This window comes from Canis lupus, chromosome 14 (assembly GCF_048164855.1).
Source record: "Canis lupus baileyi chromosome 14, mCanLup2.hap1, whole genome shotgun sequence".
Lineage (NCBI taxonomy): Eukaryota > Metazoa > Chordata > Mammalia > Carnivora > Canidae > Canis > Canis lupus.
In genome coordinates this window covers 20,525,509-20,545,366 of record NC_132851.1, presented here as the reverse complement: position 1 = coordinate 20,545,366, position 19,858 = coordinate 20,525,509, and the positions used below count along the sequence as shown (strand labels likewise).

At 39.0% G+C, this 19,858-nt stretch overlaps 1 protein-coding gene across 10 annotated transcripts in view; it reads left to right on the top strand.

Moving 5' to 3' along the window:
• The window catches only part of ENPP2 (ectonucleotide pyrophosphatase/phosphodiesterase 2), a 111,499-nt gene that overhangs the window by 45,282 nt on the left and 46,359 nt on the right, over positions 1-19,858 (top strand). For all 10 annotated transcript variants that reach the window (XM_072774331.1, XM_072774330.1, XM_072774325.1 and 7 more), the window contains 6 exons: positions 39-164; positions 2,179-2,239; positions 4,440-4,537; positions 4,783-4,862; positions 5,658-5,777; positions 14,067-14,122. In XM_072774331.1, coding sequence (XP_072630432.1) covers positions 39-164; positions 2,179-2,239; positions 4,440-4,537; positions 4,783-4,862; positions 5,658-5,777; positions 14,067-14,122 — 541 coding nt within the window. The remainder of the gene's footprint in view (positions 1-38; positions 165-2,178; positions 2,240-4,439; positions 4,538-4,782; positions 4,863-5,657; positions 5,778-14,066; positions 14,123-19,858) is intronic.

Genomic DNA, 19,858 nt, shown 5'->3' with positions numbered 1-19,858 from the left:
TGAGAAGCAGTGAAAGTGTTTTATTGTGTCGATTTCAGCTGGCGGCTGGGAGTGTACTAAGGACAGATGCGGAGAAGTAAGAAATGAAGACAATGCTTGTCACTGCTCAGAGGACTGCTTGGCCAAGGGAGACTGCTGTACTAATTACCAAGTGGTTTGCAAAGGTACATGTTTCCGTGGGTTGGCTCGAGCTTTAAAAGAATAAAAACTGGAGATACTCCAAGGAATCTTGGATGTTGTGGATCTAACACCTTGGATATGGGTTTGGGAGGAGGGAAGCAGTTGTGTTTTTAAATTTCTCATGCTTCTTTCTTAGTTTTGCTTCCCCACATTTCACTGATCTGAAATAACAAGAAAATTACCCCAAATTCCATAATTTGGTAGAATCATAATAATGAAGAGATTTCTAAAGTTCCTGTCTTAGTCTTAGATCAGGTTTTCAAAAAGCAGAGCCTGAGATGGAATTCCATACATGGGGATGCTCTGCAGGAAAATCGTGTCAGGGAGCAAGGGTGGCCAGGGCAGGGGGTGGCCAGCAGGGACGTGGGTCTAGGGGAAGTCTCACCTTGGCCTGTCTTACTGCAGGCTCTGGAAGGTAAATTGCAGCGTTCTTACCCTTGAGGCAGGGGGGCATGTCTTTTGTAACCCACTGGATATAAGGTGTAAACTGAGGCACTGCAAGCAGCTTCAAGATAGGTAAAGAGGATCAAGGCACCCGTAACTCCTGTTATACCTCAAAGCTATACATGCATATCTGCCAACTTTGTATGATCCAGTGCAGAATATGATGGTTTTATTTTAACAGTAAATACCAGTCAGTGGACTGACAAAAATATAGAAGATGCAATTTCTGTCTTTAGGGAGTTGAAGTTACCATAGTACCAACTTATAGAGGTTAATGGAAAGAATTTTTATGTAAGCTTTGCAAGTTGCTTTATTGTCAGAATTAAATTCTTCTTCCTTGCTGTGATATGGAACATTTAAGAAGAGTTTCCGTTAAAAGATTTCAGGGGAAAAGCAAATCTGTCCTGTGGTTAGGATTCAGTTTGTGGTGGGAAGGTATTCCGTGAATCGTGAATTTGGAAAATTTCCCCTACCCAGACAATTATTGTAACTTTTGATAAAGCATACAATGGCTTGAGAATTTTATTCCTTTCTCTGTTTATCTCACTATGTAGTAAATGTAACAATAAGCCACAAAGGCTATTAGAAGAGAAAATACAAAAAAGCTCTAGGTGTCACCGGTCATTGAATCATTAAGCATTGGCTCTTGTTTAAAAATTCTAGTTGCAGGATTTTTGTGAGGCCCATGTGTGAGCCCTGGCTTACTAGATGTGTGGTAAAGCTTCCCCCTATTTAAGGAGCATAACCTACCCAGTTGTTGGGAGTCAGATTCCTGGTGACCAGAGATATTTCCAATGCTCTTAATACGGGGAACAGTTTCTCTAAAGTCTTGGTCACAGATTTTTCTTATGGTCAAGACACGTGATGTTTATTTGCCTTAAGACAACTTAAAGCAAATGCTTTTTGATATTTTTCATTTTTTCCTAAGGAAGTCCCATTTTTGTGTGGCTTTGTTGTTAAACCTGAGCTCTTTTCTGTTCTCCATTCTTGATGGGGTAACTCAGGAAAGCTCTCAGACCTTGGAGGAAGATAAAAGCAAAAGACAGCATTGGTTTTTATTCTGATATTCATGGACAGTACACAGATCCACTGGCAAATCATCTCTCTCTTGCAATCTTCCATCTATCATCCCTGAGTATTCAAAGCCTTTTCCCCCACTAAAGGGAAGTTGTGCCATACTTTCTATGGCTTTGAGATGTTCGGTGGTGGAGAAAAGAATGTTCCATCTAATGACCAAACAGTTTATTTCTGGAGGGAAACAAACATGAAATTTTGTTCACTGACGCCACTGGTGTTTTTATCTACAAACCATTTAGACTCAGAAGGCTCGCATAAACACCACATGGGGCTATTAAATATTAGCTTTCCCATTATGTATGGGTGTACTTTAGTAAGCCAAACCAACAGTAGACTTTATTTCTGAGTTTCTGTTTAGATGGTGTCCCATAAGCAACAAGTATCCAACAGGACACGGGGCCTGGGGTTGTGGTCTTTAGGGCTCTGGTTGGCAATGACAGTTTGATTCACTAGTGAATTTATCCATTTCCCTTATAGGAGAGACACACTGGGTAGATGACAACTGTGAGGAAATAAAGACCCCAGAATGCCCCGCAGGGTAAGTCCATTCTCTAAATATGATGAAGTTTTACATAGTATCCAATAAAATATCACAGGATCTAGATGGGTAAATGGTGATAATGTAAAACTGAAATCCCCTTATATAGGTAAACTTACACTCAAGTACTTGTAAGTGATTAATCTGTCAAAAGCTAAAATGCACATCTTGAAGTAGTGAGGTTTTTTTTTTTTAAGATTTTATTCATTTATTTGAGGGGGGAGGGGCAGAGGGACAGGGAGAGGCAGACCCTCTGCTGAGTGGGGAGCCAGACATGGGGCTCGATCCCAGGATCCTGGGATCATGACCTGAGCCGAAGGCAGACACTTAACTGACTGAGACATCCAGGTGCCCCAAAGCAGTGAATTTTAAAAAACTTTTCTCTTATTGGCTCTGCACATAAGGAGAGTGAATCTCCTCTATACTTCACCACAGCTGAAGATTTTACAAAGTGTATCTAAATATCACCAGAGAAGGAAAGAAACATTTCTGGCATTGATTTTTTTTTTTCAGTGTTTTTTCCTGAAGGGCTGCTTTTGCCTTTTTGGGGGGGAGGAGGGGAGGACTATAGAACTTTTCAAAAATATCATCCAAGCTGGTAACTCCTACCAGATGCTGCAGGAACTTGACAAACTACTGAAACACTGCTTTGCTGGGGTGCAGCCAAACTAGAGTGACACCCCACGGCTCGAGTGTGACCGGCATAAGGCACTTATTACGCCTTCCAGGAAACTGCTGAAAATTCATGGACCCTTAAAGTGCCTGGCAGAAAATAAATTTTCAACAAGTGTGTTTTCATTAATGTATTTGCTCAAGTGGATTTTTGTTTTAGGCAGCACAGCCCAGAACACAAAATCCAAGTATTTCGATATTGTCTTTATTTTCATCTTCTTTTTTAGCTTAATGAGCCACTTCAACTTCTTTGGACTTTTCAAATGGAATGGCAGTAGTTTCTGACTGTTTAAAATGTGTTGGGTTGTTTTTGTGGAAAAAGCAGTCTAGCAGTAGGAAGCCCTGTTAAGTGATAATAGTAGCAACAATAATGATCTCTTATAGAGTATTATATTCTAAGTGCTTTATCTGTGACTAATTTGAAATATGCTTTATTATGTGGCTTCAAATAAACTGAAGCCTGTGCTTGCTGAATTATCTTCAAACTATCAGAAAAATTTTGCACATACTTTAGTATTCTCAAATCTATTATATCCTTAGAATTAATTATATCCTTAGAATATAACAAAGGACCTATTTCATCAGATCCTGCCCTAGTTAGATGGATCATTGATCCATTGGTCCTTTATTGATGAACTTTTTAAAGATCTTTGTCGATTTTAATTATTTTTAAAGTTATTTTATGATTAAACCTAAAAGAATCCTGTTATAAGTTTTAGTTCTAGTGATAGGAGTGCCACTGCTATGAATTTCATATTCATTGATTTCATTCATCCATTCACTCATGTGTTTGATAAGTGTTTATGGAAGCCCTATTATGAGTCCACAAGATAGAAAGATGAATAAGGCATAAACTGTGCAACGAAATAGTGTAACACACACACATATACGTATGGCAAAATAGGTATGAATTAATATCTTAAAGGAATTCATTGGATCCCTGGGTGCGCAGCGGTTTAGCGCTTGCCTTTGGCCCAGGGTGCGATCCTGGAGACCCGGGATCGAATCCCACGTCGGGCTCCCGGTGCATGGAGCCTGCTTCTCCCTCTGCCTGTGTCTCTGCCTCTCTCTCTCTCTCTCTGTGACTATCATAAATAAATAAAAAAAAAAAAAAAGGAATTCAGAAGTGTGAGCAGCTAACATTATAGAAGAGGAAACCTTGAGCTGGGTTTTAAGGCATGAATAGGAGTTTTCCAGGTAACAAATGGGAACATATTTCAGGCAAGTAGAACCACTTCATATGCTGTGAAAAACCTTGTTTGCAGTGTGAGAGGGAGCAGTGGATAAAGTACATCAGGGGAAATCTGGAGTCCAATCCCTTCCTGGGCCATTTTATGACCTTGGTCATTTAACTCTGGACTTTGGTTGTGACAAATGCTATGTGGCTGGCTGCCCAGGCTTGTACCAGTATCCTCACTTGAAGTTTCATCTTGGAAATTCCTGGTCCCAGTTGTGGAGAATGACAAGGCATAATGGAAACTTTGTGGCAGTAAGTTTTTTTCTAAAGCTTAATATGTTACTGTTTAAGGTTTGTTCGCCCTCCATTAATCATCTTCTCTGTGGATGGTTTCCGTGCATCATACATGAAGAAAGGCAGCAAGGTCATGCCTAACATTGAAAAGCTGAGTAAGTCATTTTCATACTGTATTCTCATCAGTATCCATGATCTGCACAGCTCATGCTCAGTTATGAGCTTTGAGAGCTATGGACAGGTGGCTTTAAGTGCATTCTATTATTATCATTTTTTTTGCATTCTATTATTTGAAAGACCGAAGTGAACACAAGTCTTTGATAGTTTATAAAGTGGATTCCCATATGTGAAGGGACTCCTGTTGGTTCTTTTGCTCTAATGCTTGAAATTCTGTTTTTAGGGTCTTGCGGCACACACTCTCCCTACATGAGACCCGTGTACCCAACAAAAACCTTCCCTAATTTATACACTTTGGCCACTGTAAGTATTTTTTTCAAATGATGTAGATTCAAAGGGTGTGGATGTAGATTTCATCCTGAAATGACTTACAGAGAGATTAGAAAAAAAAAAAAACACGTTTCTTAGTGTTCAAAGAAAATTTGTCTGTTTTCTATCTTGTCTGCATGAGTTGTTCACAGTAAACGTCTTTTACTGAACTTTGTGGGGGACTGAACTTTACTGTAACTTCAAAATGGAAAACTTTTTCAGGTGCAATTCTGTTTGAACACATACATTAAACCTCTCTCAGACACCTCAGGGTCTGTTGCTTATTTTCTAAGTTTTCAAATAAAAATATTGACTTCAGGGCTGCTTTGTTGTAGTTTTTAGGTACTCCCAATTCTACATTGCTTTCTTCTTCAAAAATATGATTGGTTTAGGTTTATCTATTATTATTATTATTAATTATTATTATTAATTTGAGGGGCTCGGGGTAAAAGTGTATTTTTAAATAAAAGCTTTTTTGGAGGCACATAAGTAAATTTCAATCTCCAGGTTAATTTATTGTAATAAAAGTTATTGACATCTTAGTAAATTGCAACAGTTAAAAAACCCAAATATTAAATTTCTTAGAATCATGTTAAGTTTCTTGGTAGCTTATAATTAGTCTGTAGATAATATTCATGTTTGCTCAGACCACAAAAAGTCTATATCTTATATATATTTGGAAATTAAATATTGCTATAAAACCTCTTATGTTAACAAAATTTATGATAGAACTAATATGTACAGATTACCATATTGTTATTTTAACAATAAATTTGCTTTAACACAAAGGGGCTATATCCAGAGTCACATGGAATTGTTGGCAATTCGATGTATGATCCTGTATTTGATGCCACTTTCCATCTTCGAGGGCGAGAGAAATTTAATCATAGATGGTGGGGAGGTCAACCGGTAAGTTTTGCATTTTTTTTTCATGCATGTGTGTCTGTCTGTTGAAACATTTCATTCCAAAATTTGCTGCCTGCACAAAGGATGCATGTAGTGTCCTCATAGTTAGCAATGTTTCTGTTCTTTAGTATTGTGTATATATCTGTGCACATACTATCTATGTATATGTGTAATTAATGTGTATATACATGTGTGTTCCTATGTCTATGTGTGTCTATATATGTGCATGTTTGTATGTGTTGGTGAGGTTATGATTATAAATGTGTAAGATGATAAATATCTTCATTAAGATGATGGAAATGGTGACAGAAGGGTGAATTTCAGAAACATTTTGAGGAAGGAATGTATAGCCAGATCTCACTGATTTACTAGATTTAGGGTTACGATGAAAAAGAGAAGTGAATGACTATGACTACCGCAAAATTTTGGCCCAAGTACCATATGAACAGAGACAGAGAAACTTGCTGGTAAAAAGGAGTTCAATGAAACCCACAGGAAATTCATGAATTCTTTTGTTTAACCCATTTTTTTGAAATTTTTGGAAGTTACGTGTAAGTGGAATCCTACCTTAATTTTGGACCAGCAAATTAATACTTTCAAAGAACTCATCCTGTTTACTTCAGATCTAATGGATGGGGAGAAAGTAAGGAAGGATGTAGGTGGCTTTCTACATAATATTTTTCCTATGACTGTGTGCATGGTTAGGCAACTTGATTTGGTCAGACATGAGCAAAACAGCAACATGAAACAATGGTTCTTGAATGTGTAGAATCGAAGCAAGGGCACTTGACCCTGGGTAGAGGGGCCAGAATCCCTACAGGAGCACAGGCCACTATACATAGCTAGCGAACAACATGCAGAAGAAAGATGACAAATGGTCTCACCTCATGTCAACTCTAGTTGGGAGGCCAAGGTTCCTTGGAGCACTGGTTAGGGCAGAAGGCTGAGATCTTTGTGGCGTCTGCCATGACATAAAGAATGGCCAGTGTCTACAGACATCCACAAATCTCCCATCCCTAAATGATCCTGGAATCATTTAATGACCTGGAAATCTTTGCTCCAATCTATGGGCAAAATAGAGAATACAAACTAAGAAGAAAAAAAGGTACTGCTCTTTGATAAAAGGTCATTTGTGCTTTAAAAAAAATATATTCATGGCTACCAAATCAATATGCAAAGTTAAATGTGGGCTTTTCATTTTTTAAGAAAATAAATACTGGAAGACTTCTTGTAGGTCTGTAGAAGTGTTTCTTTATAGTAGAGATTCTGATTCCACTGTCTTTATTCAGGCTGGACTCCCAGAAGTCTGTGATGACCTAAGTTGTGAGCATAGTGAAATTTGTTTACAGGGTGGATTTCACAAAGTTTATGATAGAGGAACATTTTATGTGTAAATAAAATGATTGAAATTAGAGTTCTGTCAAGCTATTGCTAGTTGGTTTTTTATATTAATTCTGTCATGGAAGCAAACTTGCTTGAAGAACCACAAAGGATATAGAGATAAATAGTAATTTTATCAAATTGGATCACCTTCCATCAAGTGTTGACATTAATTTCCCTCTGGGTTGGCATGACTCAGAAGATGAGTCTACATATTCATTAACTTCTGCAGAAACAGAGCAGAGGGAATGCTGTTAACTTGCCCAATGGAGTGAAGTCTTTTTCAATTCTGTTTGCCTGTTTCCTGACTAAACTCTCAAAGTTGACAGATTTGACCAACTTTAGTATTTTCCTAGTGTTGACAAAGATTTACAGTGAAACTGACTTGTATTTCTATCTTCTTGAACAGAGAGTCACCATAAGAATTTCAAGGAACATAGTAGTTATAATTTAAAAACATTTATTATTGAAATTTGGCCTATTTGAAGAACAAATGGACAGCTACTATATGGAACTACAGAATAAGAAGAAACTATAAATATTATAAGAAAAGATGAGCCTTAATAAACATTTCTTAAGCATTTATCCCATCCTTTCAGAGGCTTATATAGTTCACAAAATCACCAGTGAAAAAAATAATTGAGGTAGAGAAAATATTGATAAAAGCTTAGGTAATTAAATCAAATTCAACTTATTTTTACTGAGTGATGAAACCATGACAGATATTTGGTTAAATAATAAAGGAGTCCAATTAAATGGTAAATAAAAACACTAATCCTACTTTAAAATTTAACAGATGAAATGAGGCATTCATATAGCATCCATCTGAAAATTTGAATCTCACCAGTAGGCTTCCAAAAATAATTTCTATAATTTAATTTCGTCTTTTTTTTTGTAACATGGATATAGCCATTTTAGCAAACTCGAGTCTACTTTTAATTTGTTAATCTTCACAATGTGCTATTAAAAGTTGTCATTCACTTTATGATGCTGCATTTCTCATACAAATTTTAATAGGATTCCTTTTGTTATTGTTGTTTTAAAATTGTACTTACTTTATTCTCATTATAAAAGTATGTTCCGTACTCTTTCACTGAAGTTCTTTAAGCGTCTTTATTTCTTTGAAAAATCTCTCCTGCTATAATCTGCAATTTTTGATGGTAAGATATCTCAGTGGGAAATTCCCTGTTCAGTTTAAATCTGGACTCAGTGAAGTGGAGAATGAATGAGACTGCAGGGGCCCCAAGAAATGTGGAGAATTAAGAAAGATGTCCAACACCCCACCGTGATGCAAGACCTCTAAAGCCACAGCTGCCAGAGCAAGGCATTTCTAGGAGGGGCAGGTGCATTCTTATCACTGCTCAAGATGCTTGGTCTGCAGTGGTTTCTACCAGTAGTGGTGATGCAATGAATGGGTCCTGAGACCATCCACGTGAATTACTATAGTGTGAAGATGTAAGAACGATGGTATGTTTGAGAAAGAGATGGCAAAGAGAAGAAGATTGACATTAGAACAGGCGTGAATTAGTGGGCCAAAGGGATTGGTTTGATGGAAAGTGCAAGTCATTGCTGACCTCTCCTCCTGTCTATTTTATTATCCTGCTAGTAGGACGTTTTGCTTTCTTTTCAGGAAAATTTCACATCCTATATATTCTGTTGTTTCTTTTCCATAGATTGCTATAAATCTATGGCTTTTTCCCCTCTTTTTTACTGTATCTTAATGTGCTTAGGATGGATTCTGCTCTGCACTTTGGGTGCTATAAATGCTCACCTGGCCGCTTTGCTGCTAGGCTTTTATTTATCTTTCAAATTTCAGCTGAACTATCTGTTCCCCAGGCAGTCACTAAGCTCCCTTTGCCCTGGCTAAGCTCACAGAACTTCCTTTGGGTTTTCGTATTATTTCTGTCATAAATTTGACCATATATTTTTGAAATCATTCACATATCTGCATCAGTCTGTGGGCCCCATGGGGGTAGGATCTCTTTATTCTCAGGCTCTTCTCAGGGACATGTTCAGGTGTCTCACCACTGTGTCTTGGATTGAAATGTTCTGCACCGAATCTGAGGTATGTTTGTTGGTATTTCTTTCCTGTATTTTAGAAGTTCCCTTCTTCAGGTTCTTTCCACCTGCAAAGAGCCACACCAGTCCACGGTTTTTTGCTGCAACTCTCATATCTTAGTTTGTTCTGACTCTTGAATCTCAGTAAGTGATTTACTGAAGCTAATGCTACAGCCCCACCCATTGCTCTGGTCTCCCTGAATTCTATTTATCCTGGCTCTGAGCTTTTGAATTCAAAGGAATTATTTCCTTTCGAAGAACTGCTAGAAAAATTACAACAGTAGTTCATGTTTTTGAAAAATGTTTTTTGCTTCTTTTCTTTTTCAAAACTTCTCCCCTTCTCCCGCAGCAGCATACTTTATTTAATTTGAGAAAGTGTTGAATTTCACATTTAAATCCTCCTGATTCCAGTGAGAAAGCTTTTTTTAAAATTCCTGATAACATATCAAATAGATACAATATTTTTCCCACTTGTTCCCTCCTCAAAATGTAGTCTCTAAGACATAAATGTTGAAAACTGCCTCTAGATAAAGCAGAACAATGGAGAAATATTGGCATTAAGAGTGGGAAAGCCAAATCCAGTGTCTTGTCAGGTTATTTTTGTTGTACTGTTTTACCAGTCTCTGAGGAAATTTATATTACACTCAAATTCAGAGAAATACTAATTCCCATTTCTCTGAATTAACAAGGAACTAGAAACTTCTCTCTCTCTTTTTCTAACAACCCCAGAGGCTCTTTTTTTTTTTTTTTTTTTTTTGACCACTGTTGTAGTGCCTTTTTTCTCTCTGTAATTACTAGATTTGACTCCTGAGTTGAGAAATATAATATATACATATAATCTGCAAAGGAACTTTTATAGCTACTTGTGATCTGATTTAACTTAAGAACGTTATGCTTCAATCTCCTACCATTTGCTAAACCCTGATAGAATGGCTTCATTACTGCTAGAATCCTTTTGTTTGAGATTTTCAAATGTTTTTTAATTTTAAAGATTCTCTCATTTGTTTACTTTTGGCACTTCTCTGATCATGTTCCCACTGTTGTTTTAGAAAATATGGTCAACATGACTTATACCAAAAAGCAGGAGGGTGTTTTTGCTGCTTTTTTTTTTTTTTTTGAGAAGCAACAATTTTTTAAAAAAGATTAATTTATGGGGATGCCTGGGTGGCTCAGCAGTTGAGCATCTGCCTTTGGCTCAGGGCGTGATCCCGGGGTCCTGAGATCGAGTCCTGAATCAGGCTCCCTGCATGGAGCCTGCTTCTCCCTCTGCCTATGTCTCTGCCTCTTTCTCTGTCTCTTTCATGAATAAATAAATACAATCTTTAAAAAAAAGATTCATTTATTTATTTGAGAGAGAGAGAGAGAGAAAATAGGGGGAAGGGGAGAGGGGCAGAGGGAAAGGGAGAAAGAATCCTCAAGCAGACTCCCCGCTGATCCTACAGCCTGCCACGAGGCTCCATCCCAGGACCCTGAGGTCATGACTGGAGCCAAAATCAAGAGCCAGACGCTTAACCAACTGAGCCACCCAGGTGCTCCAGAAATATTTTTTTTACTTTGTAATTGTCTTCATGGTTTGCTGCTCTTTATAATTAGTTAGGTTTTTTTTTTTTTTTTTCTGATTCCAAGGATGTTAATTATCACTGTAAAAATATGGGGAGGTACAGAAAAGTATGAAGAGCAAATGATCCTTTACCATTGGGAAAATTTTAGCACACTCACTTCTGCTGCCCTCTCTCCCATTGCCCCTTTCCTTATTCCATTGCCAAGACCCTTTCTGGTGATCTTTTCCTGTGAGCATTACTGAGCTAAAAGTTACCCATAGGGCTTCCTGTTGCCCAGATAATGCCGATGTCAGCATAATTCCACAACATAACTTTTGAAAGTGCAGGCTCATCATTTGACAAAACTGCGTTAAAAAAATTTCCTCTAGAAAACCCCGGATTAATCTTACATTTCATAACTGCCAAATGTTGCCTCCTATAATCTCCTTGTAAATATCGAGGCACTGGATTTTTTTTAAAAGATTTTATTTATTTATTCGTGAGAGAGACAGAGAGACAGAGGCAGAGACACAGGCTCCATGCAGGGAGCTCGACGTGGGACTCGATCCCAGGTCTCCAGGATCACGCCTTGGGCTGCAGGCGGCGCTAAACCGCTGAGCCACCTGGGCTGCCCAAGGCACTGGATTTTATATGAATTTGTTTGTATATAAATATACTAAGCATGAGTCTCTGAAATTAAAATAAGTATGGAACTAGATCACTTAGTATAAAAAACTGATTGGGGTGTCTGGGTGGCTCAGTTGGTTAAGGGATTTGATTTCAGCTCAGGTCATGATCTCAGGGTCCTGGAATCTAGCCCTGCCTCTGGCTCCACCTTCAGTGGGGACTCTTCTTGAGATTCTCTCTCTCCCTCTGCACCCCCCCCCCCAATAAATAAATAAATATATCTTCAGAAAAAATATATATAAGAAACTGATCTCTTTGGGATCTGATGTGGTTTTGAGGCATCTGCAGAATGTCCAGCACTTTGTTTGCACGCATCTTCTTGATAGCTGTGCTGGGAAAAGAATGAAAGGAAGCGGGGAAGCCCTTTCCTTACAGGCCAAGGCTACCCTCCCCTTGCAGCTTCACACAGCTGCAAATGACCAATGCAAAGTCTACAAGGCAAGACGGTGCCTAGCAGATTTCTTTCTACTTCAGGGATGCCACATTTTGGTGTGTCAGTAGGTAGAGGGGGGAGGTGGGTGGAGACTCGTGTTCCCTTGGTGGAGGCGAGACAGGGCATTGGGTTTGAAACTTGGCAGACTGTGCTGAGAAGCAACACACTACCAGCACTCTAGAAGGGCCCCTGTGTCTCATCAGGCTCAGCTTAGATGAGTGAATTTGTGTGAAAATCAGTGACCACAGGGAGCTTCAAGGCAGATTATGTGTGCTTATGATTGGCATTTAAATATGACATTAGAAGATGTGGAAGGATCTGTGACTACCACAGAAACTGATGAGGAACCGTCAACCAGGCGGGATGTACCTGATGCTCTTGGGGAAGATGGTGTTGTACTAGTTGCCCTCCATTAAGCGTTGGCTGAAACAGAATTGATCGTGCGTGTGATAGAGGAGAGTTGGCATGATTGCATCTTCAAAGGTAGAAGACATTCAAAATTCAAAGGGGCGTAATTTTGTGTAAATGTTGATATTAAGAAATGACCAAGGATTCTTCTACTCCCCAAATGTATTGATTTGCAGATGACTCAAAGATTCAGAAGCTAAAGGGCATTTTTATTTTTTTCCAACCCTTTCAAAAATGTGATCACCAAGGGGGAAAAAAAAAAGACATATTTTGAATCCTGGTTGGCCTGGGGACTCCCATCGCAGCCCAGAATTTGTCTTTAAAACAGAAGGATACACCTAACCAGACTCCGGAAGGGCGCTCAGAGCAATCTGCGCTCCTTCCCTCTATGACCACATTCCCCTGGGAGGAGGGCAGCTCTCACCTCCTCCAATCTGAGAGGGCCCTCGGTCCTCTCCTGCCCATCCTTACTTGCCAGCTTCAGCAGCTGTGCTTTTGCGAGGCTGGGGATCATCAGTCCCTCCGCAGAGGCTTGGAAATCTGCAGAATTCCCCAGGCCAGGTGTCCAGACCCTTCTGAAAACATGGCCAAACTCGTGGAGGCCCCACACCTCTGAATTTCCCCTTGCCTCAAAAAACAGAGATTTTCACTGGAGTCCAACAGACTCTGAAAGTCTGGATACAATGAAACCAGAAAAGGGGCTGGCTGCTATTCCTAGAGCATTTTTGCTTGGGTTTTAAAACAAACGAGCTTCTTTTCTTCCTGTTTGCCTCTGAAGGAGTGGGGGGAGGTTCTTCTTACAGACTTATGTTCAATGGGACACTGGCCATCCTAAGCTGTTTTTAATGTTCCTAGAATAACTGGATTATATTTGTTTCCATTGCATAATAATTAAGATTAAAAATTGATCCAGTGTTCACCAAATGCTAAGACACTGCTTTAAGGACTTTAAATGTATTAACTCATTAAAGCTTAGAATAATCCCATGTGGTAGGTAATATTTATCTACATTTTAAAGAAAACTGAAGCCCAGAGAGCTTATGTAATTGACTGCAGGACTTCACAGTTAGTGACAGAGGCAAGGCTTAAAATCCAGCTATCTGGTTGGAGAGCTCAGGTTCTTAACCACTGTATCTTCTGCCTCCCAACAGCATGCACTGGAAAGAATATTTTAAAAGCCTCAATGAAATGCTTGGTTCACCTAACTTATCCCAGGAAGTTATTCCTAAAATTCCATTTATTGAAAGCCTAAATAAATGATACATGGAAAGTCCAGAATAAAAAAAAGAAAGAAAGAAAAAGCTTTTTTCGCTCTTTTCATTCACCTCGTTTAAAACAAAACAAGACAAAGTTAGGTTCCAAGATTCTGGCATCTGTGTGCCAAATTGGGGTTCTCCTCTGCAGGCTTTCAATAATACAGGAAACATATGGTCCACTCCTGGGTCCTTTGATGAGCAGAATTCCATCATGTAAGTGAAATGTTCAAAACAATGATCAGAAAAGACAGGTACGGAAGAAACTTTTGAGATGAAATAAGAGTTAAAAATGCCACTAGAATCATTGCAGAGCTTTTGAAGGCTTTTACAGAGAATGTATTGAATGACATTTATGGAAATAGTGATTCTGACTTCCAGATGTGAAAAGAGAATGATTGCAAATAATGTGAAATTTATGGTGGGGTGTGGGTAAAGTAGAAGATATCTGATCTAATGTACTTAAAACAACTTTTTCTTCTTTGACTGAAACTCAGAACATGTTATAAGCCTCTTATATTTTCCTCATTAGCTATGGATTACAGCCACCAAGCAAGGGGTGAAAGCTGGGACATTCTTCTGGTCGGTGTAAGTTATCTTTATTTTGTCAATGTTTGTGCAATTACAGTTATGATTCGGCTTAAGAAACATGAATTCAGTTTGATTTTACTTCAGTTAAATGTAAAAGAGCTTGAGCTTTTGAATATTTTCTGATTGAAAATAATCTTCCCAGTATATTTTAGAAGTCTTCCGTCTATTTCCCCCATCTTTTTTTTTTTAATAGAATGTAAAGATTTTTTTTTTTCTTCTTGTCATTCTCAAGATTTTTCTGTCCCTGTTATAGGTTTTGATAACTTACCATCTAGGGAGTGTATATTTCTCTTAAACTATTTATTACTGTGGTTTGCATTATTGTTTTCTATAAATATATCATAACATGTTATATTTATTTTGGTTTGCAACATTGAAAGTCTAGTGTGGTCTCACACAGTTGATGTATAGTGGTCTAGAGATTGGAAATTCCAGCCAGGAGACAAGGGGAAACCTCTGTTTCTACTCTGTTTTCCACCGAACTCTAGGATTTCCCTAATAAGAAAAATGGAACTACTTCTCTTCCCCAGAGAGCTAGTGGGGGGTTAGTAGTTAATGTTCATAAAATAGTCTTAAGATGTAACTTACCTAATAAAAGTGTCAACATGTTGATTATTTTTAAGGCTCCTTAGTAAGAAAAGGAATCTGTTTCAACTTTCATGGGGATTTTGTTCCCACTGAGATGTTCTTTCCATCTTTTTTTTTTTTTTTAACCACCTAAAGCTGTTTCCATATTTGCCTCTTATGCCTTAACAAAAATCTGACTATTCTATAATAGTAGTGTGCTGAGAGCAGTCACAGGTTCAAATTAATCCAGAATGGGACTGTCTATATTCTCCAAATTCAGGAATAAAAGTAGCTTTTTCAGATTTGAAGGACTAAGTTGAAACTGAGTTTGGTGATTTGAAGGTAAGACAGTGACTCTTTAAAAGTCTCTTTTCCCACCTATTTCTTTTGTAAAGAGGTTTTCTGAGTTGAGAAATGAGTGTGGGGGTGTTAGAAATGACATGTAAATGACATGTTGATCTACCAATTTAATCTGATGCGTTACATTTCTGTAGCCCTTGACTGTCATAGATGCTTACAGAAAGGATTTCTTCTGCTCCACAACATATTTGCTTGGCAGAATGGAGATGAGCCAACAACATAATTAGTACTTAGTCCCTACCCTTACCCCCCGAAACTGCTGCAAAGCTTCATTGAAAAGGCCCAGTGTTCTGATTTTGAATGGCAATGTTCTCCACCCATTTCTAGCTACTTATAAGAAGGTGGCTTTTGTGTGCTCTAAAGATGTCCTTAGTTTTGCTTTGGCTTCTCGGGCTATTGTTCTTTTATCTCTATTCTGGGGGTGACTTGGATTTAGTTTTTTGCTTTCTTTTTTTAAAAAATCTTTTTTTAACTGAACAAACAAGCAAACAAACACAACAAACCAGGGTCATACTTTTAGTTATTTAATGGAGTATATGTCAGGGGAATCTACACATGGTACATCCAGAAAACTTTTAAATTTAACACCAGATTCAGACCATGGGCTTAGACTTTGAAGGCCATCTTTTTAATGTGGTTCTGTACTGCAACCTAGAGTTATTCTTGCTTTTTAAGTGATAGTATTTTATTCCAAAGTAATCCTCAGCTGATGCTCTGTTACATTTTGTGTGTGTGTCAATTCATGTTCAAAGGCAGTAATTCCCCTTATGTATGAGTGTTTTTGATTGATTCTAATCCCAGTTCTGCCACTTAATCGATTGCTGATGCTGGACAAGTGATTTAATCTCTCAGCAAATTAATGTCCTCATCTTTAAATGGCAATGATAGCATCTTTATCATAGGGTGCTGTGAAAGTAGAATGGGGTAACTTATTTAAAGTGCCAAGTAGGGGGCAGCCCGGTGGCTCAGCAGTTTAGCGCTGCCTTTGGCCCAGGGCCTGATCCTGGAGACTCAGGATCGAGTCCCACGTCGGGCTCCCTGCATGGAGCCTGCTTCTCCCTCTGCCTGTGTCTCTGCCTCTCTCTCTCTCTCTCTCTCTCATGTGTTTCTCATGAATAAATAAATAAAATATTTAAAAAAATAAAATAAAATAAAGTGCCAAGTAGGGTGTTTAGTACATAGAGAATAATGGATAAATGGTATTTGTTTTCTAATTCATATCATCTCTTTCAACACTGACCATACAATGACGATATGTGTCCTAAGGTAATTTGTTCCCCTTTAGCACTAAACACTTCATCTAGTCCCTTATTTTCCATTCCTCCTTCTTTTTTCTTTTTCTGACCGTATCTGATGTTTCATGATAAGTGCTCTATCTAACAGTGATGGTGAAGACAGCAGCATGAGCTCCATTTCCTTTTCTGTTCCGACACACAGTCTTCCTTTGCCATTTGTGGTTATGCAGTCTCTGCACTGTATTATTTATTTATTTATTTAGGCACTGTATTTTTTTTTTAAAGATTTTATTTATTTATTTGAGAGAGAGAGAGAGTACACAAGTAGGAGCAGGTACAAGGAAGAAGCAGACTCCCTATTGAGCAGGGAACCCGACATGGGGCTCAATCCCAGGACTCTGGGATCATGACCTGAGCTGAAGGCAGACACTTAACGGATTGAGCCACCCAGATGCCTCTCTGCACTGTATTTTAAACACTAATGGCTAGGGGCCATGTTGTTTTGGTTCCTGGGGCAATTTTGTAAAGATAATCTAGAACTCCTAGGAAAGGTAGAGACTACTTTGTCCGACTCCTCATTGGCAAGATTAGAATACCATGGCTGAGAGAGGTAAAGTGTTGTGCCCAGTGTCACACTTTGGATGGATACTTAGGGATCTACAGTTCTCATCTCTGGCTCTTTTCACACACACACACACACACACACACACACACACACACACACACACTCACACACACACTCAGCCCCTACCCAGAAAATGATAATCACCTGCTTATCTTTCTAAGCAGAGAATGGTGACTCCTCTATAATGGTCTTTTTTAGTAGAAGTATTTTTTATCTTTGTTTACATTCACACAAAAGCCTTTAATGTAATATACTTAACAAATATATCATGAATCAGTGTGTCATCTCTCTGGACCCTAAGAATCTAGTACATAATAGCAAAAGCTAACATTTTTCTAAACTCGATGTGCCATGCACTATTCTAAGTGTTTTACATGTATTATCTCTTTTAATCCTCACAACAAACCTATGACATAGGAACTATTATCCTCATTTTATAGAGGTATGGAAAGGTTAAGTAACTTGCCAAAGTCTCATCGCCAACACATGTTGGAGTCCGGATTCAAACCAAGGCATTGTGGCCTCAGAGCGGATGCTTTCACTCCCTGCCTACTACTGGTCAAGCACCGCATCCAACGAAGGTGTTAGAGGGTGCGTGTTCTGAGCAGGACACAAATTCTATTGGCTTGTATTTTTCCATTAGCATCAAGTAAGTCCATCAGAGTCCCCTTTTGTGACCTAACACCAATTACATAAAATAAAGCTGCTTGTAGGTAGGTAGGGAAGTCAGGTAAGATGGAAAGGCTACAGCATTTGCTTTTTTCTAAGTTAGGAAAGAATTTGAAACATGTAATTATTTTGTTCAGATAAAGGGGGATTTCTGAGACCGATGAATTAAATACCTGATGTGATTAGCTTGGCTTTGCTATGCCTATTTCTTTTTTTTTTTTTTAAAGATTTTATTTATTTATTCATGACAGACACAGAGAGAGAGAGAGGGAGAGGCAGAGACACAGGCAGAGGTAGAAACAGGCTCCATGCAGGGAGCCCGACATGCGACTCAATCCCGGGTCTCCAGGATCACACCCAGGGCTGAAGGCAGCACTAAACCGCTGGGCCACCGGGGCTGCCCATGCTATCCTATTTCTTTTTTTTTTTCCTTTTAAATATTCATTTATGTATTTGAGCTAGGAGAGCACAGGTGGGGGCGGGGGCGGGGGCAGGGCATGCTATCCTATTTCTAATTCAATTATAGAATATAATAAACAGGGTCCCATTTATTCAAGAGCATTGGACTTTGTTTAAATTAGGACTCATTTTATGGTAAATATGATTTTCTGGGCTGGTGGGACAGTTCTAGACTGAGAGAGGGTCAGAGGAATGAGCAATTTCCAATCTCTGAGAGTTGATGGGGATGGGTGGGGGTGTGCATGGGGAAAGAGTCCTTGATTGGAACTCCTGCCAAATCTCCGCTTCTCCCACAGCTCTGAAGATGTATCTTTTTCCTAGCTTGCTCTTGTTCACATCCACCAAGAGTAAAACTTTGGCTCACCAACACTCCATAGTAAGTTTTTAATAGAGTTTATTTATTTTTAGAGCAGTTTTAGGCTCACAGCAAATGGAGCAGAGGGTACAGAGACTTCCCAAATGCCCTTTGCCCCCCCACACATGCACAACTTCCCCATTACCAGTGTGCCCCACCAGAGTGGCGTGTGTGTTACAACTGATGAACCTATATCCACACATCATTATCACTCAGGGAACGTAATTTATTTATTTATTTTTTTTTTTTAATTTTTTTTTTTTAAATTTATTTATGATAGTCATCAGAGAGAGAGAGAGAGAGAGAGAGGCAGAGACACAGGCAGAGGGAGAAGCAGGCTCCATGCACTGAGAGCCCGATGTGGGATTCGATCCCGGGTCTCCAGGATCGCGCCCTGGGCCAAAGGCAGGCGCTAACCCGCTGCGCCACCCAGGGATCCCAGGGAACGTAATTTATACTAGGCTTCACTCTTGGCCACAATAATTTTTGCTAGCCACAATTAAACTTGGGCTTAGGTTGAGTTCATCATAAACAAGCTCTAATGCCCAATCTTGGATAGGGGAGCAGAAAAGCATGTTGTACTCCTTGTTAGGAAAGAATAAGCGAATTTCCCCATAAATAAAAACATTGCTCTGCTTGGGAGCCTTTAATGAAACTCAGCCCAGGATACAGTACTATCATGTTAGCTGAGAGCTCTTAAAGAGAGTGCCAGATTTCGGGTAATTATATTTCAACAGAGGAATGAGACTTAAACACAAAAGTCATTGTGGATGAAGATTATACCCTTTTTGTCAGTCTCATAATTATATGTGCCTATTCTTGATAGATTTTTATAGAGCTAGAAGAGAATTTCAAGACTACCTTTCCAAACCCCTTATTTTATAGATGAAGAATCTAAAGTTTCAGATTAAATAATGTTTCTAAAGCCTATAGGTCGTTAGAGATAGAATGATAGCTCATTATGATCATTAATAAAAATAAAGGATTTTGGGATCATACTATGTGCTAGGTACTGTATGTGCCCTTTGCTTATCTTGTCTCATTTTTTTAAAAAAGATTTTATTTATTTATTCATGAGAACACACAAGGAGAGAGAGGCAGAAACATAGGCAGAGGGAGAAGCAGGCTCCATGCTGGGAACCCGATGTGGGACTTGATCCTCGGGTCTCCAGGATCTCGCCCGGGGCTGAAGGCCGCGCTAAACTGCTGAGCCACCCAGGCTGCCCTGCTCTCATTTTTTTTTTAAAGACTTTATTTACTTATTTGAGAGAAAGCAAGTGAAAGGGAGGAGGAGCAGAGGGAGAGGGAGAAGCAGGCTCCCTTTTGAGGTAGGACTCAATCCCAGGACCCTGGGACCAGGACCTGAACTGAAGGCAGACACTTAACCAACTGAGCCACCCAGGTGCCTCTGCCTTGTCTCATTTTATCCTTATAACCAGGCTGTGTGCGACGTGTTTTGCTAT